The 24,128-nt window shown below is 43.2% G+C and overlaps 1 protein-coding gene and 1 non-coding gene across 4 annotated transcripts in view; both read left to right on the top strand.

The window, feature by feature from the left end:
* Window positions 1–2,205: 2,205 nt before the first annotated feature.
* Window positions 2,206–24,128, top strand: part of IL13RA1 (interleukin 13 receptor subunit alpha 1) — a 76,209-nt gene continuing 54,286 nt past the window's right edge. For all 3 annotated transcript variants that reach the window (XM_054724980.1, XM_054725024.1, XM_054725068.1), the window contains exons 1-4: window positions 2,206–2,360; window positions 10,542–10,681; window positions 17,585–17,723; window positions 21,701–21,821. In XM_054724980.1, coding sequence (XP_054580955.1) covers window positions 2,282–2,360; window positions 10,542–10,681; window positions 17,585–17,723; window positions 21,701–21,821 — 479 coding nt within the window. In that variant the 5' untranslated portion in view covers window positions 2,206–2,281. The remainder of the gene's footprint in view (window positions 2,361–10,541; window positions 10,682–17,584; window positions 17,724–21,700; window positions 21,822–24,128) is intronic.
* On the top strand, window positions 21,042–21,148 carry LOC114228153 (U6 spliceosomal RNA). Its single transcript, XR_003614253.1, has one exon. It is a non-coding gene; the product is annotated as a U6 spliceosomal RNA (small nuclear RNA).

Raw genomic sequence — 24,128 nt, forward strand, 5'->3', positions numbered from 1 at the left:
TTTAATGTTGTTTGATAGGATCCAGAGGATGTGGAACTGACTGTAACAGTCTTACTCACAGACAGCAGGCCAGAACTACTGTGGCCACACTATCACCCTTTGTCTTTTTTGCTCACAACGTCTGTCCAAATTCTCAGGGTGTTTTCTCGAGGCTAATGACAAGTCCTGACTCTCATTTTCCTAATCATTTCCTGCCATTACTGTTCTTTCATTAAGTACTCACTTGCTTAGTGTATGCAGACAATGTACCCAATGGCACTCAGCCAGTCCTCAGGAGATCCTGTTCTCACTGGAGACTTCTCAAAGGCAGATGTCATAATGATTTTGGAGACATTATTATAAGCTTATTGTATAATGTTTATGGCAAATGTCAACAAGTGTGCATGCGTGTGGTGATGGGAGAGGAGGTCTCAGGTTACAGACTGGCTGGCTTATTTGCAGGATAATTTAGAAATTACATTAAAAGAAATAACTGAAAAATAATCTTGCAGTTCTACAGGGTTTGGTAGTTTACAAAATGTTTTCATAAACATTATTTTGTTCAATAATATATGCAGGCAAGTATTTATTATGAACCTTGAACCGGACTCCATATCTCAAGATTCAGTAGATACAGGCCTGACTCCTGGAAGCCTCCCTTGTCCCTTCCCTCCCATAAGGTGCCTCTTCTTTGTGCCCCACAGTTCCTTGTTCTTGCCTTTACAAGAGCCCCTTGCATTGGATGTAGCTTTTTGTTGGCAGGGCCTATTTGTAATGACTGTCTACCACAGTTCCTGAAAGGACAATAAATATTCATTGAATGTGAGGGCCATGAGTAAGGACTTTGTTTTGGATGGGTTCAACATTCCCATGCCTTTTGGGGAGGGTCTGGACTAGGTGTATCATCAGCATTTTTATTGATATATATTTTTTTGCAACAGATTTCAGGTATATACATTGGCTTAATTCAACCAAAATACACCTCAGTTAGTGGGTCTCATCCATCCAGACGTGACTCTTTTTGGGAGATGGTAACAGAAAATGTTCCCCACCCACCATATCCATGTCCTAATTCTAGACAACTGTGAATATGTTACCTTACCTGGCAAAAGGGATATTGCAGATGTGATTAAATCAGGGGTTTTGAGGTGGGGAGGTTATCATGGATTATCTGATAGGTCCAATTTAATCAAAAAGGTTTTAGAAATGAAAAAGGGAGGCAGAAGGGTCAGAGTGAGAGATGATGTAAGAAGGAATGTAGAGGTCTAAGCGGTATAGCAACAAGCCAAGGAATGTGGGCAGTCTCTAGAAGCTGGAAAAGGCAAGGAAATAGGTTCTCCCTTAGAACCTCCCCAAGGAAGGCAGCTCTGCCCACACCTTTTTAGCCCAGTGAGACTTCTGACCTCCAGAACTCTAATGTAATAAAACTGTGTTGTTTTAGGTCAGCACATTTGTGGTAATTCGTTACAGCAGCAATAGGAAACAAATAAAGGGTTCTAGGTTTCCTCTATTCTCAGCTTAAACGGCCCTTGGTCACCCATTTTCTCTCTTTAATATGTATCCTCTGCCTCACTTTCCATCCTCTCAATTCATACCCACAGAAAAGAAACACACAGAAAGTTAGTTGTGGGGCTTTTTAAAAATCCGAGTACACAGTATGGCACTGACCCTTATATTTGGAGCTGTGGTTCAACACCCCCCCCCCCCGCAATATTATGTATTATTTAAATATATTATTTAAATATACTTTTAGTCATTTTCACATAGCCACTCCCGCCAAATCCAATCTGTGGTCCTCCAAGTCCACCCAGCGTGGTCGGGCTGGGATTACTAATCCTGGACTCACAGTTTAGGAAACAATGGCTCAGAGGCCAAGGATTAGAAGCCAGGTCTCTAGGCTCCCAGGCCAAGCCTCTTTCCCTTAGATGGCCCTGCCCTGGTGCCCAGCAGGGCACAGTCCTTGGAACTGCCGAGGCCCCGCAAGTAGGCACGCAGCGGAGACCTGGGCCCGGGCGCCGGGGTCGGAGACCGGCAAGCGCTAGGGGTGGGCCGCGACGTCGTCCAGGAGATTCTGTTTGGCCCGTGACGAGACTCGGGAGGGTCTGAGCGCCGCAGCCGCTGCGCCCCGCCCCCACCGCGCTCGCTGGCTCGGGTTACCTGCGGCCGGTGGGCGGGGCGGCCCTTCCCGTCTGTGCCGGCCCCAGCCTCCAGGGCGGCAGAGCCGGGAAGTGGGAGCCGGAGCTCAGGAGGCGGAGACTGGCGAGGCTGCCGCCGCCCGCCGGGCTCCGGGGCGAGGGGCTGCATGGAGCTGCTGGCGCGGCTCTGCGCGCTGTGGGCGCTGCTCCTTTGCGCAGGCGGTGGCGGGGACGCGGCGCCCGCGGGTGAGTGTGGCCCCCGGACCGGGGACGGCGACCGAGGGCGGAGGGGGACGCGGCCGAGAGGCGGGCAAGGGCGCCGCGGGGCCGAGGGCCGCGAAGGGAATGGGTGCCGGGGTCTGTCACTCGACGCCCGGCGATTGGCGACGGCTGGCTCCGGCTTCTGCTACGAGGTGGGGAACCCAGGGGCGGCGGGGCTTTCCTGATCCCGGGCGGCGACGGCGGAGCGGGAGGACGAAGACTCGCCGCCTCTCTTCCCTCGCGCCGTCGGGAAGAGCCGAAACACGCCCGCGGCGTCAGGAGGCGGCGGTTCCGGACCCGGAATGTCGCCTGGGAGTCCAGACCGGGTCGAGGGGCCTAGAACCAGCGGGAATAGAGACCGAGATCCGGGCGAGCCCGGTCCGGTGAAGGGGTGGGAGTGAATGGAACCTCTGAAGGTCCTGGTCCTCTTAGAAAAAGGATGTGCGGATCACGTCCTCCTCTGGCGTTCATGAAATCTGTTGGGAAACCCGGGGCAACATCCAGGAGGATGCTTTTTTATTCTCTTTAATAACCTTTTATGTTTTGGAACAATTTTTGATTTACAGAAAAGTTGCAAGGAAAGTATAGAGAGTTCGCCTATACCCCTCACCCTGTGTGGTAACTTTTATTTAACCCTCAGAATCACTGTGAAAAGTTGGGGGCCAATGACTTCCTCAGGGACAGCTCCTGGCACGAGTGGCCTTCTGGATATTTTGGAAGATAACAGTAGCTCCAAATTTGATAGGTTTTATTATCACATTGACACAAACCCCACAATTAGCTTATTGTATTTTCACCTTCGTGTTGTGCTTTGAAACCCAAGTTGAAATGCTGATTAGGAAACCTTGAAGTCCTCAATCGATTCAGTCAACAATGAGCAAAACAGATCAAATCCCCACCCTGTGGAGCTTATCTGCTATTGGAAGAGTCGGGGGGTGGGGGTGGGGGGTATATAAGGTATGTCAGATGGTGCTAAGTACTATGTAGAAAAACAAAAGCGGGGTTTGCCATTGTAAAGAGGAGTGGGAAGACCTCATTGAAAAGGTAGCACTTGAGTAGAGACCTGAGAGAGGTTTGAAATTTGTCGGTCAGTAATTATTCAAGTGCCTGCCTTGTTTAGTACTCAGCCAGGCTCTGTACATTCACTTAGAACCTGAGTGTGTACAGCATCATCCTTGCCCACAAGGTGCCTCTAGTTCATTTGGGGAGATCTGATTTCCATAATTACTTGGGGCAACTGCAGTCCATTGAAGGGAAGGGACTTGTTTAAGGTCACCCATCTCATTAGTCTCCTGATTTTCACAGTGCAACTTCAACACTCTCCCTCCTACAGACTCCCTCCCACACACACCTGAAACAACAGCTGGCCTTCTAGACATTACTAGCAACCCCCCCCCTACTTAACCAGTTTTGTCATAGGGGTTCATTGGCAACTTGATTACTTAGAATACAGAAATTTTCCCCCCCATTAGAAATATTGATAGAATTGCATTACAATGTGGTGCAGAAAAAAAGTCAGGGGACTTGACTTTTAGTGGTCTGACATTTCCCAGCTGTGGGACTCTGGACTAGTCGTTTCCCCTTCCTTGTGCAGCACTTTTCTGTGAACTCCATAAGTTCTAAGGGCTCTTTTAGCTCTGATCTTGAGGGTTTAGAGAATGATTAGGTCACCCGCTTAGTTTATTCTGTTTAGAATGGTAGCCCACATTGTGGCATGAATTAATAACACCAACTAGCATTTATATAGTGTTTGCTCTATGCCAGGCAGTGTTTTAAGTTTTTCACTTGTACTATTTCATTTAATCTTTACATAAAACTTATACTGTAGGTGCTGGCATTAGTCCCATTTTGTATCTGCAGAAGCTGAGGCACAGTGAGGCTATCAGCCTTGCTTGAACAACAGCTGGTAGAGTGGAGAAGCCAGACTTCCAACCCCTGCAGCCTGATTTCAGAGGCTTTAACCACTGTATCAGTGCCTCTCTGTTTAGAGGTGAGGGGAGTCCTTGGCTGGGAGAGGAGCAGGGTGCCTCCCAGAGTAGCAGGGCAGGACTAGTTGGGACCCATGAAGGTATGTACAGGCCACTTGTTATGGAGTGAATGTTCGTAGCTTGGAGACTTGCTTTATAATTGCCAGACTGTGTAGTCCAAATAATAAGTACTGTAGGCACTCAGAAGAGGAGAAACTGTGAGGGCTGGTAGTTTCATGGAAGAGGTAAAACTTGAGCTAGACCTTCAGGATGGGTGGAATTTGAATAGGTGGAGAAATTATTCCCATTTGGGGGGGGGGGTGCATAGCAAGAGCAGATGCCCTGGTGTGAGAGAGAGGGTGAGAGCGTTCTTTTGTGCTCAGTGGGGGAGCCCTGCTTGGCAGGAGGGTGCTTCGGCAAAATCAGTCCAAACAGAAGAGTTTCATTTGCCCCTGAAGGCCCTGAGTGGGGAGCAAAGTGGGAGAATTGCACTGGAGGAGAAGCAAGCAGGGAGACTTCACTGGGTGAGGGAGATTGCTGGAGTGTGAAAGTTATGCAGGAATCTAGGGTTGTAGGTGACCACTAGAAAGTTGTGTTGTGAACACCTTATGTCCAGGACCATGGGCCCAGGACAGCAAACTAGTGTGATTGAAATGACACAGAGAGATGTTGGTGCAAGAAAAAATGGGCAGACTTAGTTGATAAGTGAGTAGATGTAAGGGAAGGAGATAAAAGACTCATACGTGATTCTTGTGATTTTCCTAACTTTTCCCAAAATATGCATGCAAAACTATTTAGCTAAGCAACATTAGAAAGAGCATTGATCGCATTAATTCCTAATTAGAATAGGATATTGTGCTAGATTACCGGACAGATTCACTTGAGGTTTGGAAATTTAGTTGGGGAAGCTACTTAAGTCCCTCTCTCCTCTCCTTCACGCTTTGCTTTCTGAAGTGATCAGTCTCTAAGAATTGGATGCATCAAGGAAAGCTTATTAGGCAGAAGAGAGATGTTCTGTCTCAAAGACCATGGGCACATATCACCTCCAGAGAAAACCAAAACAATTATTTAGAACTTCTTTTTTTTTTGTCTCTTCAAAGCGAAAGAAAGCAGCTAGCTAACATTTATCTGGCACTTGCTTTGTGCCAGGCACTGTTAGGGCATTTTTTCTGTATTAAGTTATTTAATCCTTATAATAATAGTTAGGTTATGATCATCCTCGTGTTGTATATGAGAAAACTGAGGCATAGAGAGGTTAAGTGACTTAGCAGTTAGTAAATAGCAGAGCAGGCATATGAACTCAGACAGTATGGCTCCAGAGCCCATGTTCTTAGTCACTCCACTACACTGAAATTCTATGTCCTATTACCTGTGAGCTGTTGTTAGTTAGAGACCTTTATAAGAAGTACGATCTGCACTTATTTATGTAGATGTCTGGATGTATTATACACACATACACATGTATTCATATATATCCAAACATTTGGAGATTATATTTAAAGTTTCAGTGTGTGTATATTTGTGTGTGTGTGTGTGTGTGTGTTTTAAAGTATAGGAAGTAGAAAAATCTCAAGAAAAATGGAAGGAATCATTAGGGGGAAAAAGCATAGCAGATATTCACAAGTAGCCTAAAATGCAAAAACAATGAGACCTGACTAAAGGACACTTCAGAACAGATGTGTGTGTGTGTGTGTGTGTGTGTGTGTGTGTGTGTGTGTGTGTTGCGGGGGGGCGGGGGAATTAAATCTATTTGTGAGATTGGAAATAGTGCAGGATATTATTCTGTTAAAACACTGAGGTTAAAGAAAGATTTTAAAAGGTCATAAATTACTTGAAAATTGCTGTCCAATGTAACTGAACCATAAATAGGTAATGTTTTATTATCAGGGCTTTAATTTTTGTGTGGGAGTGGGAGGTAGGTAGAAAGGTTGTTTCAGTGTAGTTCTGGAACCTGGAAAATAAGACAAATAATCCTAACGTAGATTATTGTCTTCAGTAGGAGCAAGTTTTTATTAGAGGCTCTATATCTGACAAATGATTTGTCTTCAAAAACATCATTGGCCCTATCTGGTTTGGCACAGTGGATAGAGCGTCGGCCTGTGGACTGAAGGGTCCCAGTTTTGATTCCGGTCAAGGGCACCTGCCCAGATTGTGGGCTTGATCCCTAGGAGGGGGAGTTCAGGAAGCAGCTGATCAATGATTCTCTCTCATCATTGATGTTTCTATTCTCTCTCCCTCTCCCTTTCGGAAATACATAAAAACAAAAACAAATATCATTGAGGTGATGTTAGAAGAGCCAAAACGGAATAGCTGTACACTCCTGTAGTCACTTAAAATCCTGTTGCCTAAGCCATTGGTGCTCTCTGGCACTAGCTGGGTTAGAATGAAGTGCAATAGGAATTCCCTGTTTCCACAAAGCCTAGCCTGCTGTGGGCTGCTCCTCCCTACATTTGGGACTCTGGTGTACCTTGCTAAAAGTCTAATGTACTAGAGTCAGGAAAGAGGGAATGAATATTGACAGTCAAGGGCCTTTTTGGCTACGATGTACAGAACTGACTGTTGGGGAAATCCCAACTACATAGTGCCTGTCAGGTTGATATTTTTGGGACATATGGAATTTTTTTGTTCAGTTAAAGAGATAAGTAATGCTATACGTATTGCAGATTATGTAAGAGGCTCAATGCACTCCCAAGTGTTGGCATAGGGTATGAAATATAACTCTATAGATTGATAAATTAATATAACTGTAGTCCTTAAGTAATTAATAATTATTGTTTGCCACTTTGTAGATAATTTGGGGGGATGTTTTAAAAATTAGTTTAATAAACTTTATTTTGGAATTTTTTTGTTCTTAATAAATCTTTATTGTTCAGATTATTACAGTTGTTCCTCTTTTTCCCCCCATAGCTCTCCTCCACCCGATTCCCACCCCACCCTCTGCCCTTAAACGCCCCCCCACTGTCCTCATCCATAGGTATACGATTTTTGTCCAGTCTCTTCCCGCACCCCCTACACCCCTTTCCCCCCAAGAATTGTCAGTCCATTCCCTTTCTGTGCCCCTGATTCTATTATATCCACCAGTTTATTCTGTTCCTCAGATTTTTTATTCCCTTGATTTTTAGATTCACTTGTTGATAGATATGTATTTATTGTTCATAATTTTTATCTTTACCTTTTTCTTCTTCTTCCTCTTCTTAAAGAACACCTTTCAGCATTTCATATAATACTGGTTTGGTGGTGATGAACTCCTTTAGCTTTTTCTTATCTGTGAAGCTCTTTATCTGACCTTCCATTCTGAATGATAGCTTTGCTGGGTAAAGTAATCTTAGTTGTAGGTTCTTGCTATTCATCACTTTGAATATTTCTTGCCACTCCAGTCTGGCCTGCATAGTTTCTGTTGAGAAATCAGCTGACAATCGTATGGGTGCTCCCTTGTAGGTAACTGTTTTTCTCTTTTTGCTTTTAATATTCTCTCTTTGTCTTTTGCTCTTGGCATTTTAATTATAATGTGTCTTGGTGTGGTCCTCTTTGGATTCCTTTTATTTGGGGTTCTCTGCGCTTCCTGGACTTGTAAGTCTATTTCTTTCACCAGGTGGGGGAAGTTTTCTGTCATTATTTCTTCTAATAGGTTTTCAATATCTTGCTCTCTCTCTTCTTCTGGCACCCCCATAATTCGGATTTTGGTATGCTTGAAGTTGTCCCAGAGGCTCCTTACACTATCTTCACATTTTTAGATTCTTTTTTCTTTTTGCTTTTCCAGTTGGGTGTTTTTTGCTTCTTTGTGTTTCAAATCTTTGACTTGATTCTTGCGATCCTCTAGTCTGCAGTTGGATTTCTGTATATTATTTTTTTATTTCAGTCAGTGTATGCTTAATTTCTAGTTGGTCCTTTTTCATATACTCAAGGGTCTCACTAAATTTATCGACCTTTTCTAGAAAATTCTTGAAAAACCTTATAACCGTGGTTTTGAACTCTATATCCAGTAGTTTGCTTTCCCCCATTTCTGTCATTTGTGACCTGTTTCTTTGTCTCTGCATTTTGGCTGCTTCCCTGTGTTGATAGAGTGGCTTTGTGTGCTAGGTGTCCTATAGGTCCCAGTGGCTCAGCCTCCCCAGTTACCTGAGGTGGACACTCTTGGTGCACCCCTTTGTGGGCTGTGTGCACAGTCTTGTTGTAGTTAAACCTTGATTATTGTTATATCACTGGGAGAAATTGGCCTCCAGGCCAGTTGGCTGTGAGGATCAGCTGTTTCTACAATGGGAGAACTTCTGTGCTGGAGACACCCTTATGAGGCAAGACATGCTTCAGTGGGGCTTTGGTGCTCACTGAGTCTGCCCCCTGAGTGTGTCCCTTATGGGTATGAGGAATTGTAATCTGGATGGTCCCACTCTGACCACTGGGTACAGTGGCTCTTGGATCTCTAAGGAGGTGCTAATTTAGCCTCTGCCTGAGGCCACCCAGCAGGAGCTACGGAAAGATCTGCAGATTCCTCTTCTTTGTTTGGGTTTTTGAGGTGCCCAGATGAGGCCCAGCTGTGAAGCAATACAAGCTGCTGCTGGGCCTTGGGCCTTCTTTTGGATGTTCTGGGTCTCACTGACTCTGATGCAGTTTGTTAGGTAAGTTTAGATTTCAAAGGAACAGGCCAATCATATGCAAAAGCCTCTGCGCACAGCTTGGATGGGGCAGAGTCTCAGGGGGAGCAAACAGCAATGGCTGACCATCAGCCCTGCCCTAAGAGGCCCGGGTCTCAGTGTCCCTCGGTAATTGCTGCAAGCACCTCTGAGGGAAAGCCACCCTCAAGTTCTGCCTGCTGCTAGACAGTCCAGTTTCTCCCCATATGATTCTGGGTCCCCAGAGTCTCGCCTGGAACTGGAGTTCAGAGCAGTCGGGAACTTGTGTCTCCCTCCTCTGAGTCTCAGTGTGCTTTTCTCCTTCCTTCTAGTTGTAGAATTTCTACTCTGCCAGCCTTCCTGTGGTTCTGAATGATATCCGTTTTGTCTTTTAGTTGTAGTTTTGAAGTTGTGCGAGGCAGCAGTTCAGGTGTTTACCTATGCTGCCATCTTGTTTTATACTCTCTGGAATAATTTTTGATTTACAGAAAGGTTGTGAAGGTAGGACAGAGCATTCCTGTACCCCAGTATCTAGGGTGATGATTTTGGTAGTCCTGGCCTCAGGGGAAGTTTTCAAGGAAGTTTGAAATTATGTACCCCTGCCCCTACGTATTTCCCTGTATTTGGCAGAAGTAGTAAAACTCCTTTCCCTCATCTTAGAGCTTCGTCTAAAATAATAGTAAATATTTAGTGTGGAGGCTTCCTCCAAATGAAACACATTTTTAAGATACTGGTTCACAGTTTCTCCTCTTTTATTTCCTCTTCAGATTAGCTAAAGGTAAGTTCCAACTGTTTAGTGTCAGAACTCAGGGGAACAATAAGGGCTGTTAAATCTCTCTCAGTACTTGTTTGGCAGAGTTATAAATAATTGACAGATCATGTTAGCAAGCAGATGAGCTGCTTAAGCTCACTGGCAGAACTGCTGAGAAGGAAGTGACTGTATTGAGGGAGACGTGGATCCTAAGTGTGGGGAACCCCAAATTCCTGCAGGAGGAAAACTTAGAAATTTAAGAATATACTCTTCTCTGTATAGCAAGTAGTTAAGAAGGTGGCTTTGGAGCCACATGAATTTCTGGGTTTGTACCCAGCTCTGCCATTCACTAGCCTTAGGATATAAGACAAGTGACTCAACTTCTCTGCACCTTAGTCGCCTCATCTTTAAGAACAGGCTGATAGTCCCTGTCTTATAAGGTTGTTGTGAGGATTCAATGGGTGAATATGCGGAGAGTACTTAGAACAGTGCCTGTCTCAATAAATGTTAGATATTTCTACTCAGTTTTTTAAAATACAGTTTTATTGATTTCAAAGAGGAAGGGAGAGGGAGAGAGAGATAGAAATATCAATGATGAGAGAGAATCATTGATTGGCTGCCTCCTGCACACCCCACACTAGGGATTGAGCCCACAACCTGGGCATGTGCCCTGACCAGGAATTGAACCTTGACCTCCTGGTTCATAGGTTGATACTCAACCACTGGGCTCTGCTCATTTTTCTTATTCTTGATTAGGACTTGGAGGAATGAATTAAATGAACCACCCCAAACAGTGGCTGATATTGATAAATTTATTTCTTATGCTTGATTTGAACAGAAACTCAGCCACCAGTGACGAATTTGAGTGTTTCAGTTGAAAACCTCTGCACAGTGATATGGACATGGAATCCTCCGGAGGGAGCCAACCCGAATTGTAGTCTGTGGTATTTTAGTCATTTTGGCAACAAGCAGGATAAGGTAAGTTTTCTGGAACATATGGCATTAATGAGGTAAAATGAACACTATGAATTGGAGCCAAGAATAAGCCCAATTTTGATCTTACTTCAAGGTGAGAATCTGATTTTGGGCTATGTCTAAATTTTAACATAACATTACAGAAACAACTGTTGAGGAAATTGAACATATGAAATGATTTGCTAATTATTTGATAAATACAATTGAGATTCTCTGATAGGAAATACTAGATATCTTTATTAGGCACTCACTAAGTAAATATGTTAAAATTGGTTCCTGCCTAAAGCCTTGTATCTATATACCACTTTCAATTTCTCAGGGAATTTTCACATTCACCATCTTGTTAATCACATGCATGGACAGTTACACAAGAACTATGTGATGCCAAGCAAAGGGCTGTATGGGAAACAAAAACAAATTAAGATGTTCCTGGCAGGTGGGGTTGACCAGAAGGTTTCCTGATGTCTGAAGAAAACAGGGGAACTTTCAGCCTTTCCAGTCAGATGTAGTTGACTGAGTCAAGTGAATTTTTGATAACAAAATTGGTTCTTTATGATGATTTTATTCAGCGGAATTTTCTCTTGGGCTTTATTGGTTTGTAGCCCCTTCTAATTGATAAGTTCTTCAAAGTGTCATTTCATCTGTTCAAAGCTCTTTTATATCTTTACTAGAGGCCCAGTGCACAAAATTCGTGCACTCGGATGTGGGGGGCCCTCAGCCTGGCCTGTGCCCTCTTGCAGTCTGGGAGCCCTTGGGGGATGTCCGACTGATGGCTTAGACCCACTCCCCGCGGGGAGCGGCATCCTTAGCACTGCCGTGGAGGCGGGAGAAGCTCCCGCCACCACCGCTGTGCTCGCCACTTGTGAGCCCAGCTTCTGGCTGAGCAGCACTCCCTCTGTGGGAGCGCACTGACCACCAGGGGGCAGCTCCTGCATTGAGCATCTGCCCCCTGATGGTAGTGCACATCATAGCGACTGGTCGTTCTGCTGTTCAGATGATTTGCATATTGGCCTTTTATTATATAGGACTAGAGGCCCAGGTGCACGAAATTTGTGCACGGGGGGATGGAGTCCCCTCAGCCCAGCCTGTACCCTCTCCAATCAGGACCCCTCGGGGGATGTCCACCTGCCGGTTTAGGCCCAATGTGAATAATTCCTCAGTTAATTCCTAAACTGGGATCGGGCCTAAACTGGCAGTCAGACATCCATCTCACAATGCAGGACTGCTGGCTCCTAACTGCTCACCTGCCTGCCTGCCTGATCGCCCCTAACTGCCTCTGCCTACTGGCCTGATTGCCTGTAACTGCCCTCCCCTGCTGGCCTGGTCACCCCCAACTGCCCCTTGCTGCCAGCCCGGTTGCCCCCAAGTGCCTCCCTCCCCCACTGGCCTGGTCACCCTTAATTGCCCACCCCCCTGCTGGCCTGGTCGCCCCTCACTACCCCCCGCACCAGCCTGGTCGTCCCCAACTACCCCCCCACCTGCCTGGTCGCTCCCAACTGCCCCCCTCTGCTGGCCTAGTCGCCCCTCACTGCCCCCCCTGCCAGCCTGGTTGCCTCACACAGCCTGCTGTTCGGTTGTTGTGTGAGGGTGTCCTGACCAATTTGCATATTTCTCTATTATTAGTATAGATACCTTCTTTCAGTGGGGGTGTGAGGGGATGTTTAGGGTTGACTTTGTTCAGGATTTTGAGGCTAAATGAGAAGTTGTTATTAGTGACACTACTTTGGAGCTGTGAATTGTGAAATCACCAGTTCAAGCAGTTTGGTGGCAGGACAAGGCTAGGTGCTAGCTGATGTGCCACTTAACGAGCTCAGTGGCCTGGGGTAAATTAAACTGAAAAGGTCTCTCTGAGCCTCAGTTTATTTGTGTGTAAAGTGTGGCTCTACTCACTTCCCTGGTTTTGCTGGGATAAGGAAAATAATGTATGTGAAGGCTTAAGAAAGTCACGAAGTAACAGGTTTTTTCTCTTGAGGGAAATGTGCTAATTTGCCTCCCTCAACCTTTTCTTGCTGAGGTCTTAAATAAGGTTTAGGTGTTGATTGAGGCTAGTCAAAAGTATTTGCATTTTTAAAGAGGTCCTCTAAATGCAGAAGCCTGTAATATTCCTAGCAGTGAAACTTGAGTAGTTAGAGTTCTGCTTTTCACAATGTTGGCTTCCTCTTGTTCCTAAGGAGGGGCTTTAGGCATTGGGAGTCTTTGTTGCAATTTCTGGTAGTTCAGTCTTGAGAAATTCTGGAAAAGACCCCTAAGTCTCCCCTAAGTATCTAATTGAAATCCTGAGAGGTCACTTTTTTCTAACTGTTCCCTATTTGTTAGCCTGTTAACCACGTTCAAGGATCGGCCAGGTGAGGTTAATTCCTCAGTATACTTATAGGAATTTAAACTTAAAAGTAACTTGAGGAGGCAGTGGAATCAGAATTGGGTTTGAAATTTTGTCTTTTCCCCTTTCAAGCTGTGTGATCTTGGGCAAGTCACTTAACCTCTCTGAGCCTCCAGTTCCTTGTTTATAAAAGGCTGGTGGGGGGATGAGCTAAAAATTGTACAGTTGACCCTTGAACAACACGATTTTGAACAACACAGGTTCACTTATATGTAGATTTTTTAAAATTAATACAGTCAACCCTTAGTATGTACCTGGTTCAAATCTATGAGTTCAACCAACCGTGGATCAAATACAGTATTTCTGCATTCCCAACCACTGTTTCCCAGCTGTTGTTTCCCAACCTTGGATCAGAAATACTGTTTTCAACCTGTGGTTGGTTGAATTTGCATATTCAAAGGGCCCACTGTAGCCAAAACCGGTTCGGCTCAGTGGATAGAGCGTCGGCCTGCAGACTCAAAGGTCCCAGGTTCGATTCCAGTCAAGGGCATGTACCTTGGTTGCGGGAACATCCCCAGTAGGGGGTGTGCAAGAGGCGGCTGATCGGTGTTTCTCTCTCATCGATGTTTCTAACTCTCTATCCCTCTCTCTTCCTCTCTGTAAAAAGTCAATAAAATATATTCAAAGGGCCCACTGTAGGCCAAAATTTATATGAGGATTTTAGACTGCTAGAGGGGGTGTTGATACCCCACCCCGAGTTGTTCAAGGGTCAACTGTACCTACTTCATATGAAGGGCATGTGTATTAAAAGGAGATGATATTTGTGGGCCCTGGCAGGCTACCTCAGTTGGTTAGAGCATCGTCCTGATGTGCCAAGGTTGTGGATTTGATCCCCAGTCAGGTCACATAAAGGAATCAATCAGTGAATGCATGAGTGGGTGGAGCAGCAGATCAGTGTTTCTCTCCCTTCTTCTCTGTCTCTCTCAAATCAATCTCTATATATAAAAGCCTAAGCGACTGTTAACAACCAGTCATTCCAGGCACTGACCACCAGGGGAGTCCTGACCAATGCAGGAGCTGCCCCTTTGTGGTCAGTGCGCTTCCACAGCCCATCTTCCACAGTCCCTCCCCGTGGCTGGCTGGCCCCCGATAAGCCCCGATCACCAGCCAGGCCGAGGGACCCCACCTGTGCATGAATTCATGCATCAGGCCTCTAGTAAATAAATAAAAAAGAAAAGAAGATGATGCTTTTAATGCACCTGACTACAGACTTAGTGCTCAGTAATTGTTAGCTTTTATCATTATTGCTATTGTTAGGTTGAACCATAAGCAATTGTCACTTTTTTGGTGCAACCTAATATTATCATTTGATCTTGTTCCTCCCATTTTGCCCCTGAAGAGACCAAATAGAGACCATAAAGGGTGTCCTCTGCTTAAAGTAACTTATTTCAGCCATTTGACAGCGTTGGTGGCTATCAATCCCAAATTTGTGATAAATGGATTATGTCTTCAATTAGTGCTGGGGGATTTCCTGTCTGGATCTTTTGAAGGTTATAGTCTTGAGGCTGAGAATGAATGATGGGAGTAATTTTCCTTTCCTCTTTCTGTCCTTTGGTCCCAGCATTAACATCATCAGACAAAACTAGGGTACATACATCCTTTGAAGCATATTGAAGAAGTGGTATTATAATAGTTTGCACATGTTAAGGGGCTGATGTGAATGTCCAAAGTTCTCCAGTTGCTAAATGAGATAAACCCTTGAGGTCATTTTCAGTCTTCAGATTGGAGGACCATTAAGATGAATCAAGGATTTATAATGATTCTTTTAAAAAATTAGCTTAAGTGGCTGTCCCCCACCACTGTTTTAGCAATCTAATAGTTTCCCAGTCTGGCAAGTGAAAGAATGATCTGGCATCAGATTTTAGATAGTATCTTTCACCACCAAGAAATAGAAAAGTCTCACCAGGTGAATAAATTAAAAGATTGTTGTTCTGTCCAGGCATCCAGAGAGGCAGAGCTGAAACTGATACCCCTTTCATTCTTAGAAAGGAATCTGCAACTGGGAAAGTTTTGATACAGCCAAATGAACATTGGTCCTAACGGGAGGGATCAATTCAGGACTCTTGCCTTGATTTTTGATAAAATTTCAAAGGAGGCCAGATTATTTGAAGGGTGGAGCATAATATCATACAGCAGCTAGCTACCAGTGGAATGAGTCACCATAGCCGAAAGTCACATGGGAGCCATCTCACATACCTCATCCAGATCTGCTGGGAGGGCTTTAGTTCCTTACCTAAAAGTGTGCTTGACTTGGCGATCATTGACAATGTGGGTTCCTGCTTTATTCATGCCAATCTAATATTATTTACCTTGATCTTTGAAAGATATTTTTAAAAATGATTCTATCTCCCCCCCCCATCTCTTTTCTAAGTCCTTTTATTATTCCTATGCCCAAAACATAAGGTTCAAATTTAGGTACTAAAGTATTTTTTCAATTAAAAATTCCATTATAATAAAAATATTTGTGTAATAAAACTCCTCAGCCCTCTCCCTGGAACAATATCTAATGTAATAAGAGAACTGAGATTTTCCATGATGATTCTAATTTATGGCATTTGACTGCACATTTTCCCTCTGGTGTCTTCAAAGGGCAAATGCAGCTTCCAAATAAGAATTATCAAGGATCCTTGGGTCAGGGTGGCTCCTTCAGGGCTATACAAGAGGTCCCAGGATAATATTGTTTTGTTCAACATCTTTTTGTTATAACATTGATAGGATGCCATAGGAACTCAACTCTTTTATATCAATTAGCTTGTGGTAAAACTAGCTTCGTTATACATCACTGTCATTTCAAAAGTCACAGAACCTACTGATGGCATTAAGTGAGGACTTAGTGTGTAAGACTTGTGCTTAATAAAATTGTGAGCTTAATAAAATTGTGAAATTTGCATTTGGACCTTTCCAGCCACCATTACCAGGATCCTGGGGCGGGCTTTCCACTTCACAGGCTGAGAAACTTCATTTCCTCAGCACATACTCACCTCTCAAGAGCCACTTCCTTACTTTGCCATGAAAACTATAAAAGTGAAATATTATAGAAAGCCTTCTGTTGGCCTCACTGGTGTGTTCCATCCCTGATGGCAGCAACTGTATGGAAAGCCAAGTGATAAGTAGGCTTCTTGGCTAGGAATTAGTTGTGAAAATTTACTTCACTAAGAATAGCAGGAGGCCCCACTGAGGGTAGGCATAGCTTTGCTGGTAGGACAGAAATACTCAATGTCCATGGAGCTAAATCACCCTTTCTTGTCTCCCAGCCAGAATTTTACTAACAGACATTTATTTTTATCCCAGGGCTGACCAACTAACTCCCTTTTCAGAGGGCTGTCTTGTCCGGGCCTAAGAGCTGTTCAGTCTCTATAAAGTGATTTTCTTTCATCTTTGCTATTCATGAATTCTTGATTTGCTAGCTACCTCTCAGATGGCATCCTTTATGTCCTGGTTTTGGGAATATCTCATATTTGCCCTCATGTTCACTTGGAAGCAGCCATGTGAAATGGAAGAGTAGAGCCTTAGGGTGGAAAATAGAGTCAGCTGTGACCAATTTTCCCCTTCGTGGCCATCAGCACGTATATAAAAGGAAATGCTGTCTTCAACTTGAGTCAGAAACTATTGCAAAACAGGAAACTCCTTGGAGCTCTGGTTAAAAGCAACTCCATTTTTAATAATTCCAACTCCATCACCTCGGAAGATATTTTCCTGAGGAACCCTTTAATCTCATTATTCTGAATCATAATAACTAGATTTGTGATGTATGTCTGAATGCTATTTTTAAGTTGGCTTTCTGTGGTTTCACAAAAACTTATCTACTTTTCAGAATAAGAGTGTAGTATACTCAGTGCATATATCAACCGTTAAAATTACTATGGGTGTGTAAGATAGTGAAAATGGTCAAACAGTACAGAAAGATGTTTAATGAAAGATCTCTCTTTGGCCCTGAGGCCCCCTTTCTTTACTTCCTCTCCTCAGATGTGACCAGGATGACTAAGCAATCCTTTTTACCTTGATCTTGATGGCATACTGCATCTGCTTGGAATGGAATTTTGATAATATTATTGTGTTTTCCATAGAATTGCTTTTAGACAGTTGATGTTTTAGTATGGTAGGATTTCTAGGTAAATGTCATAATGTTTATACATTTAAAACATGGGAAATTGTCTTTTATCTATAACAGGGTTTCTTAATGGTGATACCACTGACATTTGGCCCAGGATAATTCTTGTTATAGGGGGAAGGGAAGGCTGTACAGTGAGTGCATTGTGGGATGTTTAGCAGCATCCTTGGCATCTACCCATTAAATGCTAGTAGCAAGTTCCTTCAAGTCATGACAACTGAAAGTGTCCTTAGACAATTCCAAAGGTCCCCCAGGGTTGGGGGGTGGAGAAAATCACCCCAAGTCGAGATGACTTATGTATACCATTGGATAACTTTCCATTTGTTTATACATCTGGGCATGCTAATGTTTTATTACATAAATGTATTTCTGTGTGTTTGCTGTAGCAATGCCTATTTTTATTTCCTAACCTTAGAAAATTGCTCCAGAAACTCATCGTTCAAAAGAAGTGGCCCTGAATGAGAGGATTTGTCTGCAAGTGGGGTCCCAGTGTAGCACCAATGAAAGTGACAATCCTAGCATTTTGGTGGAAAAGTGCATCTCACCCCCTGAAGGTAACAACTGAAAGGAGTTTCTCTTGGTATATATAGAATAATCCAAATGATCCATATGCTTATGCTCAGTGTTCATTAATTCATTCAGTTACAAACATTTGCTGAATGTAATAAGTTACAAGCACTTGTACTAGGTGCTAGCAACACAATGATCAATATGAGGACGTCCCTGCCTTCAAGGTGCTCACCAACACCTTGAATAACAATGCTCAAGAGTTATGTAGCACTTAATAATTTGGAAAATCACACATACACACTTTTTAAAAAAATATAGATTTTTATTGATTTCAGAGAGGAAGGGAAAGGGAGAGAGAGAGAGATAGAAACATGAATGATGAGAGAGAATCATTGATTGGCTGCCTCCTGCACACCCAACACTGGAGATCGAGCCCATAATCCAGGCATGTGCCCTTGACCAGAATCAAACCTGGGACCCTTCAGTCTGCAGGCCAACACTCTATCCACTGAGCTAAACCAACTAGGGCTACACACACACACACACTTTTCATCAAGCCTCATAAGCTTATCTTGTGAAATAAGCAAGGCACATATTATCCTTTTCATTTTATGAGGGAACTGAGTGAGTTGCTGTAGGTCTTGAGATTCCAGATCCAGTGCTTTAAAAACACATAAAATATGTACTATCTTCCTCATTATATAGAGAGATTAGTTTGATACACAGGATATATTTGGACAAAAGATGTTAAAAAGGCAAACTGCTTGCCTGGCTCCAATTCAAGATTAGCCTTAGAAAAAGCTGTCAAGTAGTCATATTATCCCCCACCTGCCTTTACACCCACCACCCAATATCCTTTTGGCTTTTATGTTGCAGGCAGGGAGTACATACTAGTATATACTGCTTAAGAGCAGAGCTACCAGAGCCAAAATGTCCAAGTTTACTACTTAGTTCTGCCTGTTTCTGTGACCATAGGCAGATTACTTAGCCCTTCCTTTATTAAGTTTCCTCATCTATAAAATGGAGATGATGATAGTACCTACTTACCAGGACTGTTGAAAGGATTACCTAAGTCAGTATATGTGAGGCACATAGAATAGTGCCTGGCAAAGAGTAAATGCTCTGTACATATTACCTATTGATGTTATGTTGCCCCTTGTCTGTGCAGGGCACAACTACTACCTCCAAACATTAGCACTGCATGGCACGTTCTCCAGACCAGCAGTCGCCAACCTTTCAGACCTCATGGACCACCAGTGGTCCACAGACCACTGGTTGGTGACTGCTGCTCCAGACCATGCTGTCTACCTGCCTTGCACTGATCAAAAGTATATGATAGCCCTAGCTATTGACTTAGTGCATAGAGTATTGGCCTGCAGACTGAAGAGTCCAAGGGCACATACCTCAGTTGTAGGCTCTGGCCCTGGCCCTGGTCCAGGTGCATGTGGGAGGCAGCTAATTGATATGTCTCTCTTACATCAATATTTCTCTCTCTGTCTCTCCCCCTCCCTTGCACTCTAAAAATCAATGGAAAAATATCCTTGGGTTAGGATTGACAATAGAATAAGTATATGAAATGCTATATAATAAAGAGGTAATATGCAAATTGACCCTCACACCCTCACAAGATGGCTGCATCCGACCAAGCCAGCAGGGGGGCTAGTGAGGTATGACCAAACGACTAAACAGCATGCTGTGTGGGGCAACCAGGCCAGTGGGGGGGGGGGCATTGGGGGAAACCAGGCCAGCAGGGAGGGCAGTTGGGGGTGACCAGGCTGGCAGGGGGGGGGCAGTTAGGGGAGACCAGGCTAGCAGAGGGGGCAGTAAGGGGTGACCAGGCTGGCAGGGGGGGCAGTTAGGGGTGACCAGGCCGGCGGGGGGAGTGCAGTTGGGGGTGACCAGGCTGGCAGGGGGGCCATTGGGGACGATTAGGCTGGCAGGGGGGGCAGTTAAGAACGACCAGGCCGGCAAGGAGGGGGCAGTTAAGGGTGATCAGGCAGGTAGGCAGCTGAGCGATTAGGAGCCAGCGGTCCAGGATTGTGAGAGGGATGTCCGACTGCCGGTTTAAACCGACAGTCAGACATCCCCCAAGGGGTCCTGGATTGGAGAGGGTGCAGGTTGGGCTGAGGGGACCCTCCCACCCCCGTGCATGAATTTCATGCACCGGGTATCTAGTAATATTTATAAAATAAAGTTTGGTACTGCTAGGAGGCTTGGAGCATGGTTTAAAACAACTTACCTTTCCTATTCTCATTTCTTTAGGAGTTTAATAAATAATCTGAAAAAAACTTAAATTGTATTTTGACAGTAAAATGGTTGATGATGGCTTAGTATAGTACTGCTTTAAGAATCTTGAGGGATAAGAGGTTTGCATTTTAAATAGAGGCATTTAATATAAAGACTTTATGCTTCAACTAAAAAAAAATGTTAACAGTAGAAATTTCAGATCATAAAGATTTTAAGGCTCCTAAAGTCATAACACACAATAGGCAGATACTAAGAATTATGTTATGCATACCTTTCCCCGAATTGGTTCAAGGAGAATGTTTAGTTTTTAAAACAAGATGTGTCAGTATTAATCAAAAGATAAGAAGGTAAATTATAACCCAGTAAACTTTTTTTTTGTAAATCCTCACCCAAGGATATTTTTCAATTGATTTTTAAAGAGAGGGTAAGGCAGGGAGGGAACGGGGAAGATGGGAGGTTGGGGGGGAGGGAAGAGAGAGAGAGAGAGAGAGAGAGAGAGAGAGAGAGAGAGAGAGAGAGAGAGAAAACATTGATTTGAGAGACACATCTTTGGTTGCCTCCTGTACACACCCCAACTGGGGTTGGGTATCCCTTTGACCAGGAACCAAATACAAGTCCCTTTGGTGTATAGGCCAAGACTCTAACCAGCCAGGGTACACCAGCCAGGGCTAAACTTGTGTGTTTTTTAACCTTTTGCACTCGAATGCCGAGTGTGACTCGACACGGTTAGCATCGGTAGCAGCTCTTTTTATACTCTTTGAATGTATCAATAATTTGAAATATAAAAAATCCAAATAAATAAGTTTGTATGAAAAGAAACTCCAGTTTTTTATTCTACTGCCGCGCTTTGTAAAATCTGAGGTATTTAAAAAATTAAATCCCAAGTAGAATAAAGGAATCGAGAAAAAAGCAAGCGAGTGCAAAGGGTTAAAAATATATTTTTATTGATTTCAAAGAGGAAGAGAGAGTGAAAGAGAGAAGAAATATCAGTGAGAGAGAATCATTGATTTGAGCCCTGACCAGGAATCAAACTGTCACCTCCTGGTTCATAGGTCAACGCTCAACCACTGAGCCATGCCGGCTGAGCTAAACTTGTTTGTTTTTAAAGATAGATAGTGCTCACTTTGGCAGCACGTGTACTAAAATTGGAATGATACAGAGAAGATTAACATGGCTCCTGCACAAGGATGACACACAAATTCATGACAATAAATAATATTCTAATGATGCTGCTAAGATAAATATATTTTTAATACTCCTTTTTGGAATTTATCTTCAGAATAGATAACATATTCCTTTGAATAATTTCAGAGAAACTCAGTATTTTTTTAAAAAAATGAAACTGTTTATAAGAAGTAAACAAATTTAATTTTGGATTTAAGTGTGGTAAATAAGTTATATGAAATTAAGCAATTTTGTGCAAAAAGTAAAGAATGTAGGTAGGTTGTTTATATTTTCACATTAATTTAGGAATTCTGTAGTCATTTCTTATTATGAAAATATTATTTGACCTTTCAACTCTCCAGTTAGGGATATAAGAGGGCCCCTCAATGATAATAAAGGTATTTTCTTAGTATTGGGAGGTGAGAAAGTTGTAAGTATTTTAGATTTGGATAAAGCAGCATGCAGCATCCCCACCATTCCCATGCCCCATTTTTTTGCATGTGGACGTCTAGCTGTTCTGGCACCATTTGTTGAAAAGACATCCTTTGTTTATTGGCTAGTCTGCCTTACAAGGAAAGAAAGGTCCTAAACTCTTGGCTGGGTATTCTAGGCGATCCTGAGTCAGCTGTGACTGAGCTACAATGTGTTTGGCACAACCTGAGCTACATGAAGTGCACTTGGCTCCCGGGAAGGAACGCAAGTCCTGACACTAACTATACTCTTTACTACTGGTAAGTATGGACAGGAGACTTATAGGGGAAGGACTGATTGTGATGGTGTTGGGAGCCTTTGGATCTAACTTAGTGTTAAAACAAAACAAAAAAACAACAGCTAATTCTTTTCGGCACACCCCAGGAGATGGGCAGTTTGCTTTAGTGAAAAATGCATTTGATTTTGGTGGCTACTTTGAAAAAACTTAAAAAAAATAATTATAGATCCACAGGATGTTGCAAAAATGCACAAGGAGATCCTGCATATCCTTCACCCAGCTTCTCCCAATGGTAACATCCTGTATGACTAGAGTATGAAATCAAAACCAAAAAATTGGCATTGGTACAGTCCACTGAACTCATTCAATGTTTACCAGTATTAAATGCACTCATGTGAGTGTTTGTGTAAATCTATGCAATTTTATCACATGTATTGACATAGAACGGTTCCATTACCACAAGGATTTCTTAAGTTTCCCTTTTATAGCCATATCCACCTCCCTTCTGCATCTCCTCCCCCTTTACTCCTTTCCCTCAAATTTCTAACCTCTGACAACCACTAATCTATTCATCTCTATAATTTTGTCATTTTAAGAATGTTACTGGAATGGAATCATACAACATATAACTGTTAGAGGCTGACTAAAAAAAACACCTCTGCATGGTATCCAAGTTGTTGTGTGTTGTGTGTATTTGTAGTTCATTTATTCCTTTTTACTTTATTCCTTTTTATTACTGAGCAGTAGTCCATGATATGTATATACAAGTTTGTTTAAGCATTAATTTATTGGAGGATATCTTGGTTGTTTCTAATTTTTTTACTTATGAATGAAGCTGCTGTGAATATTTGTGAACATAACTTGTCATTCTCTGGAATAAATGCCCAAGAATACAGTTGTTAGGTCCTATGGTAATTGCGTATTTAGATTTATAACAAACTGCCAAACTATTTTCTGGAGTGTCTGTACCATTTTCCATTCCCACCAGCAATGTGTGAGTCTTTGGTGTCTACCTTTAAAAGGGAAAATTATATCATGCCCAGGGTTACAAAGTAATTTAGCTCCCTACAAAATAACTGATATTTGATATTTATGACTACAGCTATAAAATCTGTTAAATTTCTAAATTCATCTTTAATAATTTCCTTTCCTTTAGAGGCTAGAATTATTAGCAACAGGACAAGGAAGAAAGGACCAGGTTAATCAATTCAATTCAATAAGACTTTAATTAGCACACATTTCGGATAAAGCACTGAATGGGCAGCTGAGATAAGATACATGTCTCTTTGCTCCTGTAGCTTAAAATGTAGAGAGGTAGGCCCGATCACTTGGATTCCTCTTCTTTGTTCTTATCTTAGCTCAAACATTACTTCCTCTCCAGAAAGGCTTTCTTGACCTCTGAAGTCTAGCTTTGTGTGCCCCATCATAGCTGTATTCTATGGTAGCTTGCACTTTCCCATGCCATAGTACTCAGCACATTGTGTTGTAGTTTCCTGTTTACTTAGTGGTAGCCCTCCCCAGACTGCGGTCTCCCTTGAGAGCAGGGACTGTGTCTTGTTTTCCCCTGTGCCTGACACATGGTAGGTGCATGCTTCATATATGAGTTTGAATGTTTGATAGGAACTAAAGCGAGAGAACATTCGGAACTGGGGTGAGAATTTAGGAGGGATAAACAACTCAGGAACATTATGGTTCAGGGCTAAAAAGAGGAGGATTGAGTAGATTTGACTCCCTAAAGAACTGCTAGTGAAAGGGCCATAGAACTAAGTCTCAAAAGGAATAGCCTGGCTCTGTTGATGTTGCAGTGAAGTCTGGAGAGAGCTGTTATTACAGGCTTTTAAGAGCTCTCAAGAGTTGGTAACATCCTTTGTTTATTGCGCTATTAACTCCTCTTGCTTTCCCTGGAATCAGTATTGGTATAATCACAGAAGATCTTTAAAGAGTCTGTGTGTATAGAGGGGGCAGGGAAAGGAATGGGAGCCGCCTTAAAACTATGTTATTCCATAGCAAGACTATCCAGGAAAATAACCCAGATATAGGAATTGGGGTGACACTGAAGGTAGATGGTGAGGTAGTCCTTGGATTTCTTACAAGAAAAATAGGGAAGTGTCTTGGGCAATATACAAGACACAAAGCACAACCAAGTCTTAAAGGAAATTGCGAAATGATTGCCCTCCTGGGTGAATAAATTACAAAAGACGAACAACCAATCTTCTTCCAGGTTGATGCATTGTCCTGCCAAAGCTGATAACAGACGGTGCTTGGGTTGCCTTTCAGCCTACAAACCATAATCTACCATCATTGGATGTAGAAGTCATCCCAAGAGAGT

The sequence above is a fragment of the Eptesicus fuscus genome, chromosome 1 (assembly GCF_027574615.1).
Source record: "Eptesicus fuscus isolate TK198812 chromosome 1, DD_ASM_mEF_20220401, whole genome shotgun sequence".
NCBI classification, from domain to species: Eukaryota; Metazoa; Chordata; class Mammalia; order Chiroptera; family Vespertilionidae; genus Eptesicus; species Eptesicus fuscus.